At 39.5% G+C, this 14566-nt stretch overlaps 1 protein-coding gene across 3 annotated transcripts in view; it reads right to left on the minus strand.

The window, feature by feature from the left end:
* The window catches only part of ppm1kb (protein phosphatase, Mg2+/Mn2+ dependent 1Kb), a 41671-nt gene that overhangs the window by 8370 nt on the left and 18735 nt on the right, over positions 1-14566 (minus strand). For all 3 annotated transcript variants that reach the window (XM_043674352.1, XM_043674354.1, XM_043674353.1), the window contains exons 4-5: positions 2253-2418; positions 1916-2060 (exon numbers count right to left, since the gene is read on the minus strand). In XM_043674352.1, the coding sequence (XP_043530287.1) occupies positions 1916-2060; positions 2253-2418 (311 nt within the window). The remainder of the gene's footprint in view (positions 1-1915; positions 2061-2252; positions 2419-14566) is intronic.

The following is a 14566-nucleotide window of genomic DNA, read 5'->3' on the forward strand; positions in this document are numbered from 1 at the left end:
GAGAAGCCCTGCTGTACAATTGTACAGAGGAATATATTATATGAAATTCATCCTCTCCCCCAATGTTTCTTGAAATTGCCAACTAGGATACAGTTTCACAGGCACTAACAACCCTCAAATAGTTTGCCCACATGGTTCTCAGCTTTGACAGAGAACAGAAATTCTCAATGGATAAAAAATGATTACAGGGCCTAATCCTGTTGTAATTCAACATCAATTCAGGAACATTCCTGCTCAAATCAGCAGACAGTCTCCTTCGGGAGGACATTGCGTCTTTTTTGTCTTTTTTGACTTGGAACACTGAAGCCCTGGCTGAAAGTAATTCAGTCAGTATAGTTTGGCGTTGGAACCGAGGACCTTTTTATTCTGTATGACTTGGCACAATACTAAGTAGCGCCTTTGCCAAGTGAACAATCGCAACATTCTGAAATTATTTTTCTGGATGCTTCAGTATGCAATCCCAACAAAGTCATCCAAGTTCAATGGCTCCATCCTAACAGAAAAAGCAGTATTCTAGTTTAGTTATATGCAATTCTAGGGATACAATTATTAGTCATAGTCATACAGCATGGAAACAGACCCTTAGGTCCAACCAGTCAATGCTGACCATGTTTCTAAACTAAATAGTCCCACCTGACTCTGCTTGGCCCACATCCTGCCAAACCCTTCCCATTCATGAACTTATCTAGATGTCTTTTAAACGTTGTGACCGTACCTTCATCCACCACTTTCTCTGATAGTTCATTCAACATACAAACTGCATCGTATATAAAAAAAGTTGTCCTTTTTAAAATATTTTTTCTCTCACCTACAAAAAAAAGCCTCCTAGTTTTGAATTCCCCCCACCCGAGGAAAAAGACCCTTGTCATTAACCTTATTTATGTCTCTCGTGATTTTATAAACCTCAATAAGGGGACAGCCCTCAACTTCCAAAGCAACAGTGAAGGAAGTCTCAGAGTCAGAGATATACAGTATGGAAACAGATCCTTCAGTCCAACTTGCCCATGCCAACCAGATATCCTAAATTAATCCAGTCCCATTTGCCAGCATTTGGCCCATATCCCTCTAAACCTTTCCTATTCATATACCCATCCAGATGACTTTTAAGTGTTGTAATCTTATAGCCTCCACCACTTCCTCTGGCAGCTCATTCCATACACGCACAACCCTCTGTGTGAAAAAGTTGCCCCTTATGTCCCTTTTATATCTTTCCCCTCTCACCTTAAACCTATACCCTCTAGTTTTGAACTCCCCCATCCCAGGGAAAATACCTTGCTGATTTACCCTATCCATGCCCCACGTGGTTTTATAAACCACTACAAGGTCATCCCTCAGCGTCCAATGCTCCAGGGAAAATATCCACAGCTTATTCAGTCTCTCTCCATATAGCTCAAACCCTTCAAACCTCTTTCCAATCTATTTTTATATCTCAACCCCTCCAATCCCAGCAACATCCTGGTAAATCTTTTCTGAACACTCTGCAGTTTAACAATGTTCTTCCTATAACAGAGCTGAAAATGTGTTGCTGGAAAAGCGCAGCAGGTCAGGCAGCATCCAAGGAACAGGAGAATCGACGTTTCGGGCATAAGCCCTTCTTCAGCAACACATTTTCAGCTCTGATCTCCAGCATCTGCAGCCCTCACTTTCTCCTCTTCCTATAACAGGGCAACCAGAACTGCACAAAGTACTCCAGAACAGGCCTCACCAATGCTCTGTACAACCTCAACATGGCCTTCCAAATACAGATTACTTTCAAGAAAATTCAGATTGATTTAATATGTTCATGGAAATTTAAAAATACTGTAAATTAAGTTGGCCCAAGAAATGCAAATTTTTAATCTTCAACTTGGATTAGAGAAGAGATGGAATGCCAAAAGGGACGTATATAATTATGGTCTGCAGTACGCAGACTCACCTTAATCCGTCTGGTCTCTGGCTCAGCGATGACTCCAACGGACCTTAAAGCTAGATCACCTATACTGCGTGTCATAGCCAATCTCCCATTTACATGTGGTTGGCCCAGACTGTTCCAGGCAACAAATCCACCACATTTCTTAATCCTGTCAAATACAATAAAGTAGAAGGTAACAAATATTGTCCACACCTACACAAAGTACTAAGTGAAACACTAAGCGCTGATATAGAACAATGATTTCTTGTACTTAGCATTTTTAAATTTCAGTAAATTTGCAGATTAACATCAAGTATACATCATAATGACTAGATTATTTGTATCAAGACTTCAATGTTACCTTTCCCTCTCATCTTTCCGTTCTGGAGTGTGGTCTTCAGTCAGTCGCTTATATTTCCCCTTACGACAAAGAATTGCCCGGCTATCACCCACACTTGCTACCACAAGCTCAATGCTATCACGTAACAGAGCCACAGTGGCAGTTGTCCCCGACGAAAGGAAAGAGACTAAAATTATCAGAAAACAGACTTAGAAAACATGCAGTATGCAACACTTTGTAAACATCAACATTTAAAATAATGATGTTCAAAACTACTGTTCAATATTAAGCATCATACATTATATTAGATCTGATAAAAATACAGCATGCAGACATTAAAAAGTAATTAAACTAAAAATAAATGGAAATTATACTTTGGTAACAGGGCTCAATGCTTAACGTACCTTACATAAAGCACAAGGGCAATAGTAGGAAATATGTTATTCTTAGTTTAAAAATACAGAGAACTAGATAAGTTAATAAATTTCTTGAGAACTGCAACAAGTTAGAAAATACTAATAATATTTGGAGCAAGCACAGTTTCCACTTAGCATTAGGCCCTGTTGTAACAATGTAGAAACAATTACAGGAGTCAACATAACTAGAAAGCTAAATTTAAGAACAAACACCATGAAATGCTCAATTAAGTATACTATGTAGCAGGTATTTTTAAACTGCTGCTTTGAGATGTTTGGAGGCATTCACTTGTAAAAACGGTTTCAAATATTTTTCTGCAATTTAGATCAGAAAATGTCCAAACTGGACCATTTCCCAATCTTCGAAAGTTTGACTTTTGGACTTCCATTGCAATACCATTGAACATCAAGAGCAGTGACAGGGAAAATAAAGCAAGCTATTCACTACAGAGGCACAGGAAGCTTTCCCATAAAGGCAAGTTACTTCAACACCATTTTCACAAGATATATAAAGATGGAGATAGGGGAAAGTACTGGTAGCACAAAGCATTCTTTATGTACTTTTCCCCACTTTAAGTATAAGCAACCCAAGTAAAAATGGAGAAAAATGGATATGGGAAGTGAGACTTTTAATAATCACAACTCAACTTTTATTCGGGATTCATATCCTACTCGACTTCAGTCAAATATACCTAATTTATTAGCAATTTAGGGATTTTAAGATACTTAAACATGTGCATTTAAAGATAGATCGGGGGAAACAAAAAAAAGGCTTCTGCTTCATCTACATGTGTAATGAGGCAAATTTGATTAGGGAACTTAAGGTAAAGGAACCCTTAGGAGGCAGTGGCCACAAAATGATAGAACTCACCATATAGTTTGAGAGGAAGAAGCTGCAATCAAATGTAAGGGTATTACAATCGAGTAAAGGTAGCAACAAAGATATGAGGGAGGAGCAGGGCAGAGTTGATTGGAAGGGAAGCTGAGCAGGGAAGACGGCAGAGCAACAATGGCAGAAGTTTCTCGGGCCAATTGAGGAGGCACAGCAGAAAGTTTTCCCAAAGATGAAGATACATACTAAGAGGAGGATGAGGCAACCCATGGCTGACAATAGAAGTCAAGGATGTCACAATAGCAAAAGGGAAAGCATACAATGCAGTGAAGTTTAGTGGGAAGCCAGAGAATTGGGAAGCCTTTATAAACTAGCAGAGGGTAACCAAAATAAAAACCAAAAGGTGGGAAGACGGGGGAAAACGATGAAATATGAGGGAAAGCTAGCTAGTAATAAAGAAGATTGCAAGAATTTTTATAAAAATACGTATAAGAAAGGTAAGGAACGGGCAAGAGTGGACATTGGCCCACTGGAAAATGAGGCTGGAGAAGTAACGGAGAACAAAGAAATTGCAGAGGAGGTTGAATAGTGTTTTGCATAACTTCCACACCAGCAGCATACCAGAACTTGAAGATAATCACGGGGCACAGGTGGTTATTACTAAGGAGAAGGTGCTGAGGAACCCGAAAAGGTCAGAGACAAATAAATCATCTGGACCATGTGGACTGTACCCGAGAGTTCAGAGGAGACAGCTGAGGAGATTGTACAGGTATTGGTGTTGATCTTTCAGGAATCACTGGAGTAAGGGGGACTCCCAGAGGACTGTAAAATGGCTAATGTAACACCGCTGTTTAAGAATCGAGGAAGGCAGAAGACAAAACTAAATGCCGACTGGTAAGATTTTAGCATTCATTATTAAGAATGTGATTGTGAAGTACTAGGAAGCGCATGGTAAAATATGGCAGAGTCAGCACAATTTTGAAAACAGGAGGTCACGCCTGACAAATCTGTTAGAATTCTTTGAGGAGCTAATGAGCAAGTTAGACAAAGGAGAATTAGTGGACATAATCAATTCGTACTTCCAGAAGGCCTTTGCCAAGATGCTGCACAGGAGGCTGCTAAATAAGGGGCCTTGATTTTAGGGGCAAGGTACTGGCATGAATAGAGGATTAGCTGCCTGGCAGAAAGCAGAAAGTGGGGATTAAAAAAAAGACTTTTTTAGGATGGCAGCCGATGACTACTGGAGTTATGCAGGAGTTAGTGTTGGGAGCACAACTATTTGTGTTATATATTAACAATCTGGATGAAAGAACTGAGGGCTTTGTTGCTAAGTTTGCAGATGACACCAAGATAGGTGGAAGGACTAATAGTGTTGAGGAAGAAGTGAACTTGCAGAATGACTTGGACAGGCTAACAGAGGGCACAAAAAAAATAGCATTGAAATATAATGTTGGAAAGTGTGAGGTTATGCCCTTTGGTAGGAAGAACTGAGGCAGAGGATATTTTCTAAACAAGCAAAAGTTTCAGAAATCCATAGCACAAAGGAATTTGGGAGTTCCAGTTCAGGATTCTGTTAAGGTTAATGTGCAGGTTCAGTTGGCAGTTAGGAAGGTAAATGCAATGTTAGCATTCATTTCAAGAGAGCGAGAATAAAACAGCAGAGACGTACTGCTGAGGTTGTATAAGGCTCTGTCCAGATCACATTTGGCATATTGTGAGCAATTTTGCAATTGAAATTTACAGAAGACAGAGAGGCCTGAATATCAAAGAACATTACAGCACAGTACAGGCCCTTCAGCCCTCGATGTTGTGCCGATCTGTGAAACCAAGTTGAAGCCCATCTAACCTACACTATTCCATTATCATCCACATATTTATCCAATGACCATTTAAATGCCCTTAAAGTTGGCTAGTCCACTACTGTTGCAGGCAAGGCGATCCACGCCCCTACTACTCTCTAAGTAAAGATCCTACCTCTGACATCTGTCCTATATCTATCATCCTCAATTTAAAGCTATGTCTCCTTGTGCTAGCCATCACCATCCAAGGAAAAAGGCTCTCACCGTCCACCCTGATCATCTTGTATCTCTCTATTAAGTCATCTCTAACCTTCTTTCTAATGAAAGAAACCTTGTAACAGAGAAAGTACCTCAGCCTTTCCTAATAAGAGCTTCCCTCCAAATCAGGCAACATTCTGGTAAATCTCCTCTGCACCCTTTCCAATGCTTCCACCTCCTTCCTATAATGCGGTGACCAGAATTGTATGCAATACTGCAAGTGCGGCCGCATCATTGTTTTGTACAGCTGCAATATGACCTCATGGCTCCGAAACTCAATTCCTCTACCCATAAAAGCTAACACACCATACGCCTTCTAAACAAGCCTATCAACCTGGGTGACAACTTTCAGGTATCTATGCACATGGACACCGCGATGTCTCTGCTCATCCACACTACCAAGAATCTTGCCATTAGCCCAGTACTCCATATTCCTGTTACTCCTTCCAAAGTGAATCACCTCACACTTTTCCATATTAAACTCCATTTGCCACCTCTCAGCCCAGCTCTGCAGCTTATCTACGTCCCTCTGTAACCTGCAACATCCTTCTGCACTGTGCACAATTCCACCAACCTTCGTGTCATTCGCAAATTTACTAACCCATCCTTCTACACCCTCGTGCATTTCATTTACAAAAATGACAAACATCAGTGGTCCCAAAACAGATCCTTGCAGTACACCACCAATAACTTAACTCCAGAATGAAAATTTCCCATCAACCACCATCCTCTGTCTTCTTTTAGCGAGCCAATTTCTGATCCAAACTGCTAAATCACCCTCAATCCTATGCCGGTGTACTTTCTGCAATAGCCTACCATGGGGAACCTTATTAAAGTTTTACTGAAATCCATAAACACACATCAACCACTTTACCCTCATCCACCTGTTTGGTCACCTGCTCAAAGAACTCAATAAGGTTTGTGTGACACGACCTACCCTTCACAAAAAAACAATGTTGACTCTCCCTAATAAAGTTATTCCTTTCTAGGATTTATAATCATCTATCTCTTATAATCCTTTCCAACATGGATGTGAAGATGTTGTTTCCACTAGGAGGAGAGACTAGAACCTGAGGGCACAGCCTCAGAGTGAAAGGATGACCCTTTAGAACAAAGATGAGAGGAAAATTTCTTCAGCAGAGGATGGTGACTGCAAGACCCATTGCTGTAGAAAGCTGTGGAGGCCAAGTCATTGAGTATATTTAGGATAAAGTTGGATAGATTCTTGATTAGTAAGGAACTAAAGTGTTATGGAGAGAATGCAGGGGAAAGGGGTTGAGAAACATATTGGCTATGATAAAATGGTAGAGGTGACTCAAATGGCCAAATTCTGCTCCTACATTTTATGGTCTTAAATAATGCAAAGGGCTATTAACATAACAATCCTGTCCTATGTGCTTAAACAAACAAATCAAAACGTTTTCTGAAATCACCAGATGAGCACTTTTGTGCCAAGTGTTAATTTTCTGAATTACAATAAAGACTACCTTTAACTTTAAATGCCCAGTTAAATTTTCAGCATTTAGATATTAAATTTCTGTCTCCATTGATCCTGCCAAAATGATTATGTGCACATATACAGAAATGTTCCTCAGAAAAACAACATTACCTTCATGATTTCATAGACTCAACTGCACTAATTAGTTTTCTTTATATCAGTTACCCAGAATTAGATTGTGGCTAATGTGGCTTTGTCCTTCTTAAAACATTCAAATCAAATAAATGATTTTTCTAACTTACAAAACTGGTTTAAAAATGAAAGACTATGTTGTAGAAGGTGGAACAATGATATTTAACAGAGTGAAGGGCAGAAGAGAAAATTAACAGAAGTTCATTTCAAGAAGATTCTCAAATACAACTTTCAAAATAAAAATCAGAGAGAATGCTAGAAACATAGGTCAGTTAGCTGTGAGCATAATCAAAATAGGAAGGTATGTGGGGTTGTTCACAAAGGAAGGGACACGAAAGAGGAAATCGAAGATGACAGTGTGACAAATATTGTCTTTCAACGAGGTCCTTTATTCGCTTACTGTTGTAATGCAGATTCCCATTAGAAATGATGTTTGATCTATGTAATTCTATTTGCTTATTTTGTTTCTAATTTATAATATTCAGTGTCTTCTCAAAATCAATATCGTTTAGTTGTCTGAAAAGAAAAATACCTGCTCAATATAGTATACAAGAAAATACTTTTAAAAACATTCCATAACTATAAAATGCTTTACCTGCATTTAATTTCAAAATTCCTGCCGATTCTGTTAGAAAACTAAATGATTTACTAGCTGAAAAGGGTTACAAAGCAATTCCTGTATCCTTCTAGCTATACATAGACAAAATGTAAAACTGAAAAAAATTTCAAAAATGCATTACATTAACAAACAAGTTTTCCTCACATTAATATGACTAATATTACTAATTTCTTCAACAGGACTGAACACTCACTGGAGCAGATTTTATTGCATGCCATCGCTATTAATGGGACAAAGAGGATGTGAGGGACCTTCCAGTAGTCCAGGCTAGGAACCGCTGGACTCCTTCACCTGGGAGTAAAAGGGAGCAGTTCTCCTTCCACTGAAGCCCAACAAAGTGTCCAGGGCCTCCAGTTCTAGAGCTGCTGGTTCTGCGCAACAGACCAGGTACAAACTCTGCTATAGATAACACGCACACAGAGGCAAATAGGAAATTTACGCAGGGATGTCCAAACAATATCTGCAACACTGGAAATATAACAACTGGAGCTGCATGTAAATGTCCTGGCTGGTATATTTGTAATATTGAAAACAAATGTACAAAATTCACGCATCTACATGTTGCCATTGAATGTGTTCCTCGACAACCCTCTGCCAAATGGGTTAAAAATTAACAAAATAATCAGCTAATTTTCAAATTATTCTTGAATGGTGTTTTCCAAATCCCACTCATTATATTTTGAGGCACAAAATTACCTTTATTCACATTTTGTTTTTAACAGATTTATCTGCAACTCTTAAGATATTACCCAGTGTTACAGGGCAACAATAGATCATGGTAGAAATAAAAAGCAATGTTTAAAAAAATGTTAAATGTCTTTGCAGGACTTGAAGTTTTCCAAAATCTGATTTATTTTAAAGACAATATTTTTCAATAAAAATGTACATTATAAGTAGCGCAATTTAACAAATACATTGAAGAATGTTAGAAGATAGTTCTGATATCAGTGTAGATTTTGTCCATTACATTTTTTTTTTTAAAAAAAGCACAGGCTATACCAGAACACTGAATGGAAATACACCACTTTAAAGGCATTACACCAACATTTTAAAACATTTACAAAGTAATGAATCACTTTCAGTTTTGCATATGTTTAAAGCTGAGCATAATGAAATGAAGTTATTTCAAAAAATGTGTCTGGACAAATGTACAAGGAAAGATGGATGGTTAAAATCAGGAAACTGAACAGGAAAGATAGATTGCTGAAAACGACTGTCAAAATTAGAATGGAACAAAATAAAAGAGAATGCTTATAGCACCAAATAATTTCTGTGCAGCAGTTTCTAAGGTTTTAATTATTCTATACATCTTTAAACCCAAATGCATAAACCATTTGATTAAGAATGCAAATTAATCAGAACCTTGGTATAACTGTGGAGTTTTTATATATAAAGTCAATATGGAGAGCGTGGCCATAATTCGGTTACATTTAGTTTAGTGATAGAAAGTGATAGGTAGATGCCACACGGCAAGAGTTATAGATGGGGAAAGGGCAATTATAATGCGATTAGGCAAGACTTAGGAGGCATAGAATAGGGTAGCAAATTGCAGGGGATGGGGATAATCGAAATGTGGAGCTAGTTTAAGGAACAGATATTGAGTGTCCTTGATAGTTATTTCCCTGTCAGGCAGGGAGGAAGTGATAAGGTAAGGGAACTGTGTATTACTAAAGAAATTGTACCCCTTGTTAAGCGGAAGAGGGAGGCTTATGTGACGTTGAGACAAGATGGTTCAGAAGAGGTGATGCAGAGTTACAGATTAGCTAGGAAGCATTTAAAGAGAGAGTTAAGAAGAGCAAGGAGGGGATATGAGCAGTCTTTATTGGTTAGAATAAAAGGACAACCCTAAAGCTTTCTACAGGTATGTAAGGAGTAAAAGGATGACTAGGGTAGGAATAGGACCAAAGACAGAAGTGGAAAGTTGTGTGCAGACCCTGGGGAGATTGGAGAGGTGGTAAATTAATATTTCTCATCTGTTTTCAGTCAGGAAATGGAGAATATTGTAGAGGAGAAGACTGACATGCTATTAGACTAGAAAGGATTGAGGTTAGTAAGGAGGAAGTGTTATCAATTCTAGGTGTGAAAGTAGATAAATCCCCTGGGCCATATGAGATTTATCCAAGGATTCTCTGGGAAGCTAGGGAGGAGATGGTGGAGCCTTTGGCCTTGATCTTGGAGTCGTCATTGTCTACAGGCTTAGTACCAGAGAACTGGAGGATTGCAAATGTTGTGCCCTTGTTCGAGAATGGCAGTAGAGATGACCCAGGCCTATCCAGATAGACCAGTGAACCTTTTACGTCTGTTGTAGGAAACATCCTGGGAAGGATTGTAAGAGATAGGATTTATAATCATCTAGCAAGCAATAATTTGATTGGAGATAGTCAACATGGTTTTCTCAAGGGCAAGTCATGTCTCACAAACCTCTGAGTTTTTTTGAGGTGACCAGGCATTTGGATGAAGGTAGAGCAGTTGACGTGGTGTACATGGACTTCAATAAAGCCTTTGATAAGGTTCCACATGGTAGGCTTTTGGAGAAAATGCAAAGGCATGAGATTGAGGGCGATTTAGCAGTTTGGATTAGAAACTAGCTTTCTGTAAGAAGGCAGCAAGTGGTGGTTGATGGAAAATATTCAGCCTGGAGTCCGGTTACTATTGGTGCGCCACAAGGATCTGTTTTGAGACCACTGCTGTTTGTCATTTTTATAGATAACTTAGACGCAGGCATAGGTGGATGGGTTAGTAAGTTTGCAGATGACACTGAAGTTGGTGGAATGATGGACAGTGTGGAAGAATGTTGCAGGGGAACTTGGATAAACTGCAGAATTGGCCTGAGAGGTGGCAAACGGAGGTCAATGCAGATAAACATGAGGTGATTCACTTTAGGAAGAATAACAGGAAGGAAGAATACTGGGTCAATGGAAAGATTCTTGGTAGTATGGATATGCAGAGGGAGCTTCGTATCCATGTACATAACTCCCTGGAAGATGCCACTCAGGTTGATAGTGCTGTTAAGAAGGCATATGGTATGTTAGGTTTTATTGGGAGAGAGATTGAATTCCGGAGCCATAATGTTATGCTGCAACTGTACAAAACGCCAGTGCAGCCTCACTTGGAATATTGTGTATAGTCCTGGTCGCCCCATTACAGGATGTGGAAGCATTGGGAAAGGTGCAGAGGATGTTGCCTGGTCTGGAGGGAAGGTCTTATGAGGAAAAGCTGAGGGACTTGGATCTGTTCTCATTGGAGAGAAGAAGGCTAAGAGGGGATTTAATAGAGACATACAAGACGATCAGAGTATAGAATAGGGTGGACAGTGAGAACCTTTTCCCGAAGATGATGACGTCGGCTTGTACAGGAGGCATAGCTGCAAATTGAGGGGTGATAGATTTAAGACAGATGTCAAAGGCAGGTTCTTTACTCAGAGTGGTAAGGGCGTGGAATGCCCTGCCTACCAATGTAGTTAACTCAGCTACATTAGTGGCATTTAAACAGTCCTTAGATAAGCATATGGATGATGATGGGGTAGCGTAGGGGGATGGTTAGATTAGTTCACAGGTCGGCCCAACATCTAGAGCTGAAGGGCTTGTTCTGCGCTGTATTGTTCTATGTTAATAGCAACCAAATATTTTATTAATAGTATATTGTGGCTCATTTCACTGCAGGGGTATCACAAGCATATGCAAGAGCCAATCACTAGATCTCTACAGTTTTCAGAGGAAAATCTTTTTAAAACATATTGATCCAAATTGTGAATGATGGAGATTGAAGAAGTAGAGTTAGAGTTAAATCAATTATTGAAAAATGTAAAGCAATATCTGATTAAGGAAGCGTGAGGAAAAGTGGGAATAAAAAAGGTTACATTTAATAATTTTAAAATTCTACAAAGTCAAACTAAGAATAGGAAAGGTTAGTTAAATTTTAAGATGTTAAATATTTAATCCTTTCTGCAATTCATATATTGATGTGAGATTGAATAATTAGAATGTGTTCCCTTTCTAGGTCAGATTGCAGTGAGCAGCAATTTATTAAAATAAAAGGCATAATAACTTCATCACCAATCTCGATTTTCTATGGGAAACTTGTGTGCAAGTAGCACACAAATCCAGCAGGTTCTTAAAAACTGGGATGGGGGAGGGAGGGGGCCAGGGCAGTTTAGTTAGTGTGGGTTGCCATTTATGAAATTTTTTTTTTAAACAGTGACAAGTAGTGATTCCTAGGTATTCACAACTCATTGCCATATCTCTTACCCTTGGATTTACTGACTGAGCTTTTACTTTTCTAGCAAAATTCAGCCTATAAAATAATTCCCAAAGAAATTCATGGAATTTTATTTTTTAAAATGAAAGTTGGTTTGCTAAGCAGCCAGTTGAAACTTTATTGCTGGAACAGCACAGCAGGTCAGACAGCATCCAGGGAACAGGAGATTCGACGTTTCGGGCACAGGCCCTTCTTCAGATTCCTGAAGAAGAGCCTGTGCCCGAAACGTCGAATCTCCTGTTCCCTGGATGCTGCCTGACCTGCTGTGCTGTTCCAGCAATAAAGTTTCAACTTTGATCTCCAGCATCTGCAGACCTCACTTTCTCCTTGCTAAGCAGCCAATCTTTCTTACCTCATTTGATGAATAACAGCATTACATTCAGTACAGGTCCTTCAGATAATGTCAGTTAAATGTACAATGTAGAGTTTTAATTTAAATAATCAAGATCTGCAATCAACAGACCAGCTAATGATCAATATCCTTCTGATCCACAAGATATGCTATGTCAATATAAAGCCTTAACAATATTTATCTCTAGATATGAATTAATGCACTGGATCATTCACACTGCAAGAGGTAAACTGAAAGGGAACTCAACGTAATCCTTTCTATAAATACAAAAAGGATGCCAATGATCCTACCACTGATTATGTGAGTGGATAGTGCAGTCAGACACATCCTGTGGTTCTACAGTTTGCTGACCTAATAGACTGATCGCGGAAACTGCATTGCTGCTATGCACATACTGTACACCTTTTGAAAAGGGTCAAGGACAAGTCATGCTCCACCCACTCAAGTAACAGACCAGTAATGATAAGTCCATGTGGCTCAACAGATAGCACCTGTTGCTTTTATCCTGAAGCTCCAGGTTCAAGTCCCACTCCAGGATTTATTGGCCAGGACAACCATAACATAAAACATAAAATTTAGGAACGGGAATACGCTATTCAGTCCCACAATGTTGCTTCACTGTTCAATAGGAAAATGGCTGATCCTACATTCCTCCCATCCACTTTCCTGCCTTTTCCACGCAACCTTTAGATTCTTGATCTGTAACAGAAACACCTACCTCAGCTTTGAATATACACAAGGACTCTGCCTCCATAGCTCTCTATGGCAAGAAGTTCCAAAGACTCACAACTCTAAGAGAAGAAATTCCTCCTCATTTAATTCTTAAATCGGTGCCCCTTAATTCTAAAACTATGCCTTCTGGTTCGAGACTCTCATGAGAGGATACATCTTCTCAGTATTTACCCTGTCAAGTTCCTTAAGAATCCTATATTTCGCTGAAACCAACTCTTATTCTTCTATACTCCAAAAAAAGAGTCCCAATCTGTTAAACATGGTTTATAAGAGTCTTGTATCCTTATAACAGTTCCCCACTACTCCAAAAGAGAAAGAAATATGTGAAGATCACAAACAATCAGACTAATAAACCCTAGTATCCCCACTGAATTCATATTCTTAAAGATCTGCTGATATAGATTGAAATAGTTTGATGGCAACTATTATGTTTAAAGGTAATGTTTTATCATGAAATTGGCAAAGAAACCTGGTTACTTAGAGCATCTGTAGAATAGTAAAGATTCTTTAGTCAACAATTTTTCTGCACGTTATGAATATAGAAGACAGTTCCAGGGGAATCACATATAAAGTCTTAGAGACGTACAGCATGGAAACAGACCCCTCAGTCCAACCTGTCCATGCCGACCAGATATCCCTACCCAATCTAATCCCACCTGTCAGCATCCGGCCCATTTCTCTTCAAACCCTTCCTATTCATATACCCATCCAACTGCCTCTTAAATGTTGCAATTGTACCAGCCCCCAACACTTCCTCTGGCAGCTCATTCCTTACCCGTACCACCCTCTGTGTGAAAATGTTGCCCCTTAGGTCTTTTGATATCTTTCCCCTATCAGCCTAAACCTACGCCCTCTAGTTCTGGACTCCCAGACCCCGGAGAAAAGACTTTGCCTATTTACCGTATCCATGCCCCTCATAATTTTGTAAACCTCTATAAGGTCACCCCTCAGCCTGTTCAGTTTTGTTTCTTTCCTCCAACCTCCAAGCTCAAATCCTCCAACCCTGACAACATCCTTGTAAATCTTTTCTGAACCCTTTCAAGTTTCACAACACCTTTCCGATAGGAAGGAGATCAGAATTGCACGCAATATTCCAACAGTGGCCTAACCAATGTCCTGTACAGCCGCAACATGACCTCCTAACTCCTGTACTCAATACTCTGACCAAGAAAAGAAAGCATACCAAATGCCTTCTTCACTATCCTAACTACCTGTGACTCCACTTTCAAGGAGGTTTGGACCTGCACTCCAAGGTCTCTTTGTTCAGCAACACTCCATAGGACATTACCATTAAGTGTACAAGTCCTGCTAAGATTTGCTTTCCCAAAATGCAGCACCTCGCATTTATCTGAATTAAACTCCATCTGCCACTTCTCAGCCCATTGGCCCATCTGGTCAAGATCCTGTTGTAACCTGAGGTAACCCACTACTCCCCGAATT

This window comes from Chiloscyllium plagiosum, chromosome 32, assembly GCF_004010195.1.
Source record: "Chiloscyllium plagiosum isolate BGI_BamShark_2017 chromosome 32, ASM401019v2, whole genome shotgun sequence".
Taxonomy (NCBI): Eukaryota; Metazoa; Chordata; class Chondrichthyes; order Orectolobiformes; family Hemiscylliidae; genus Chiloscyllium; species Chiloscyllium plagiosum.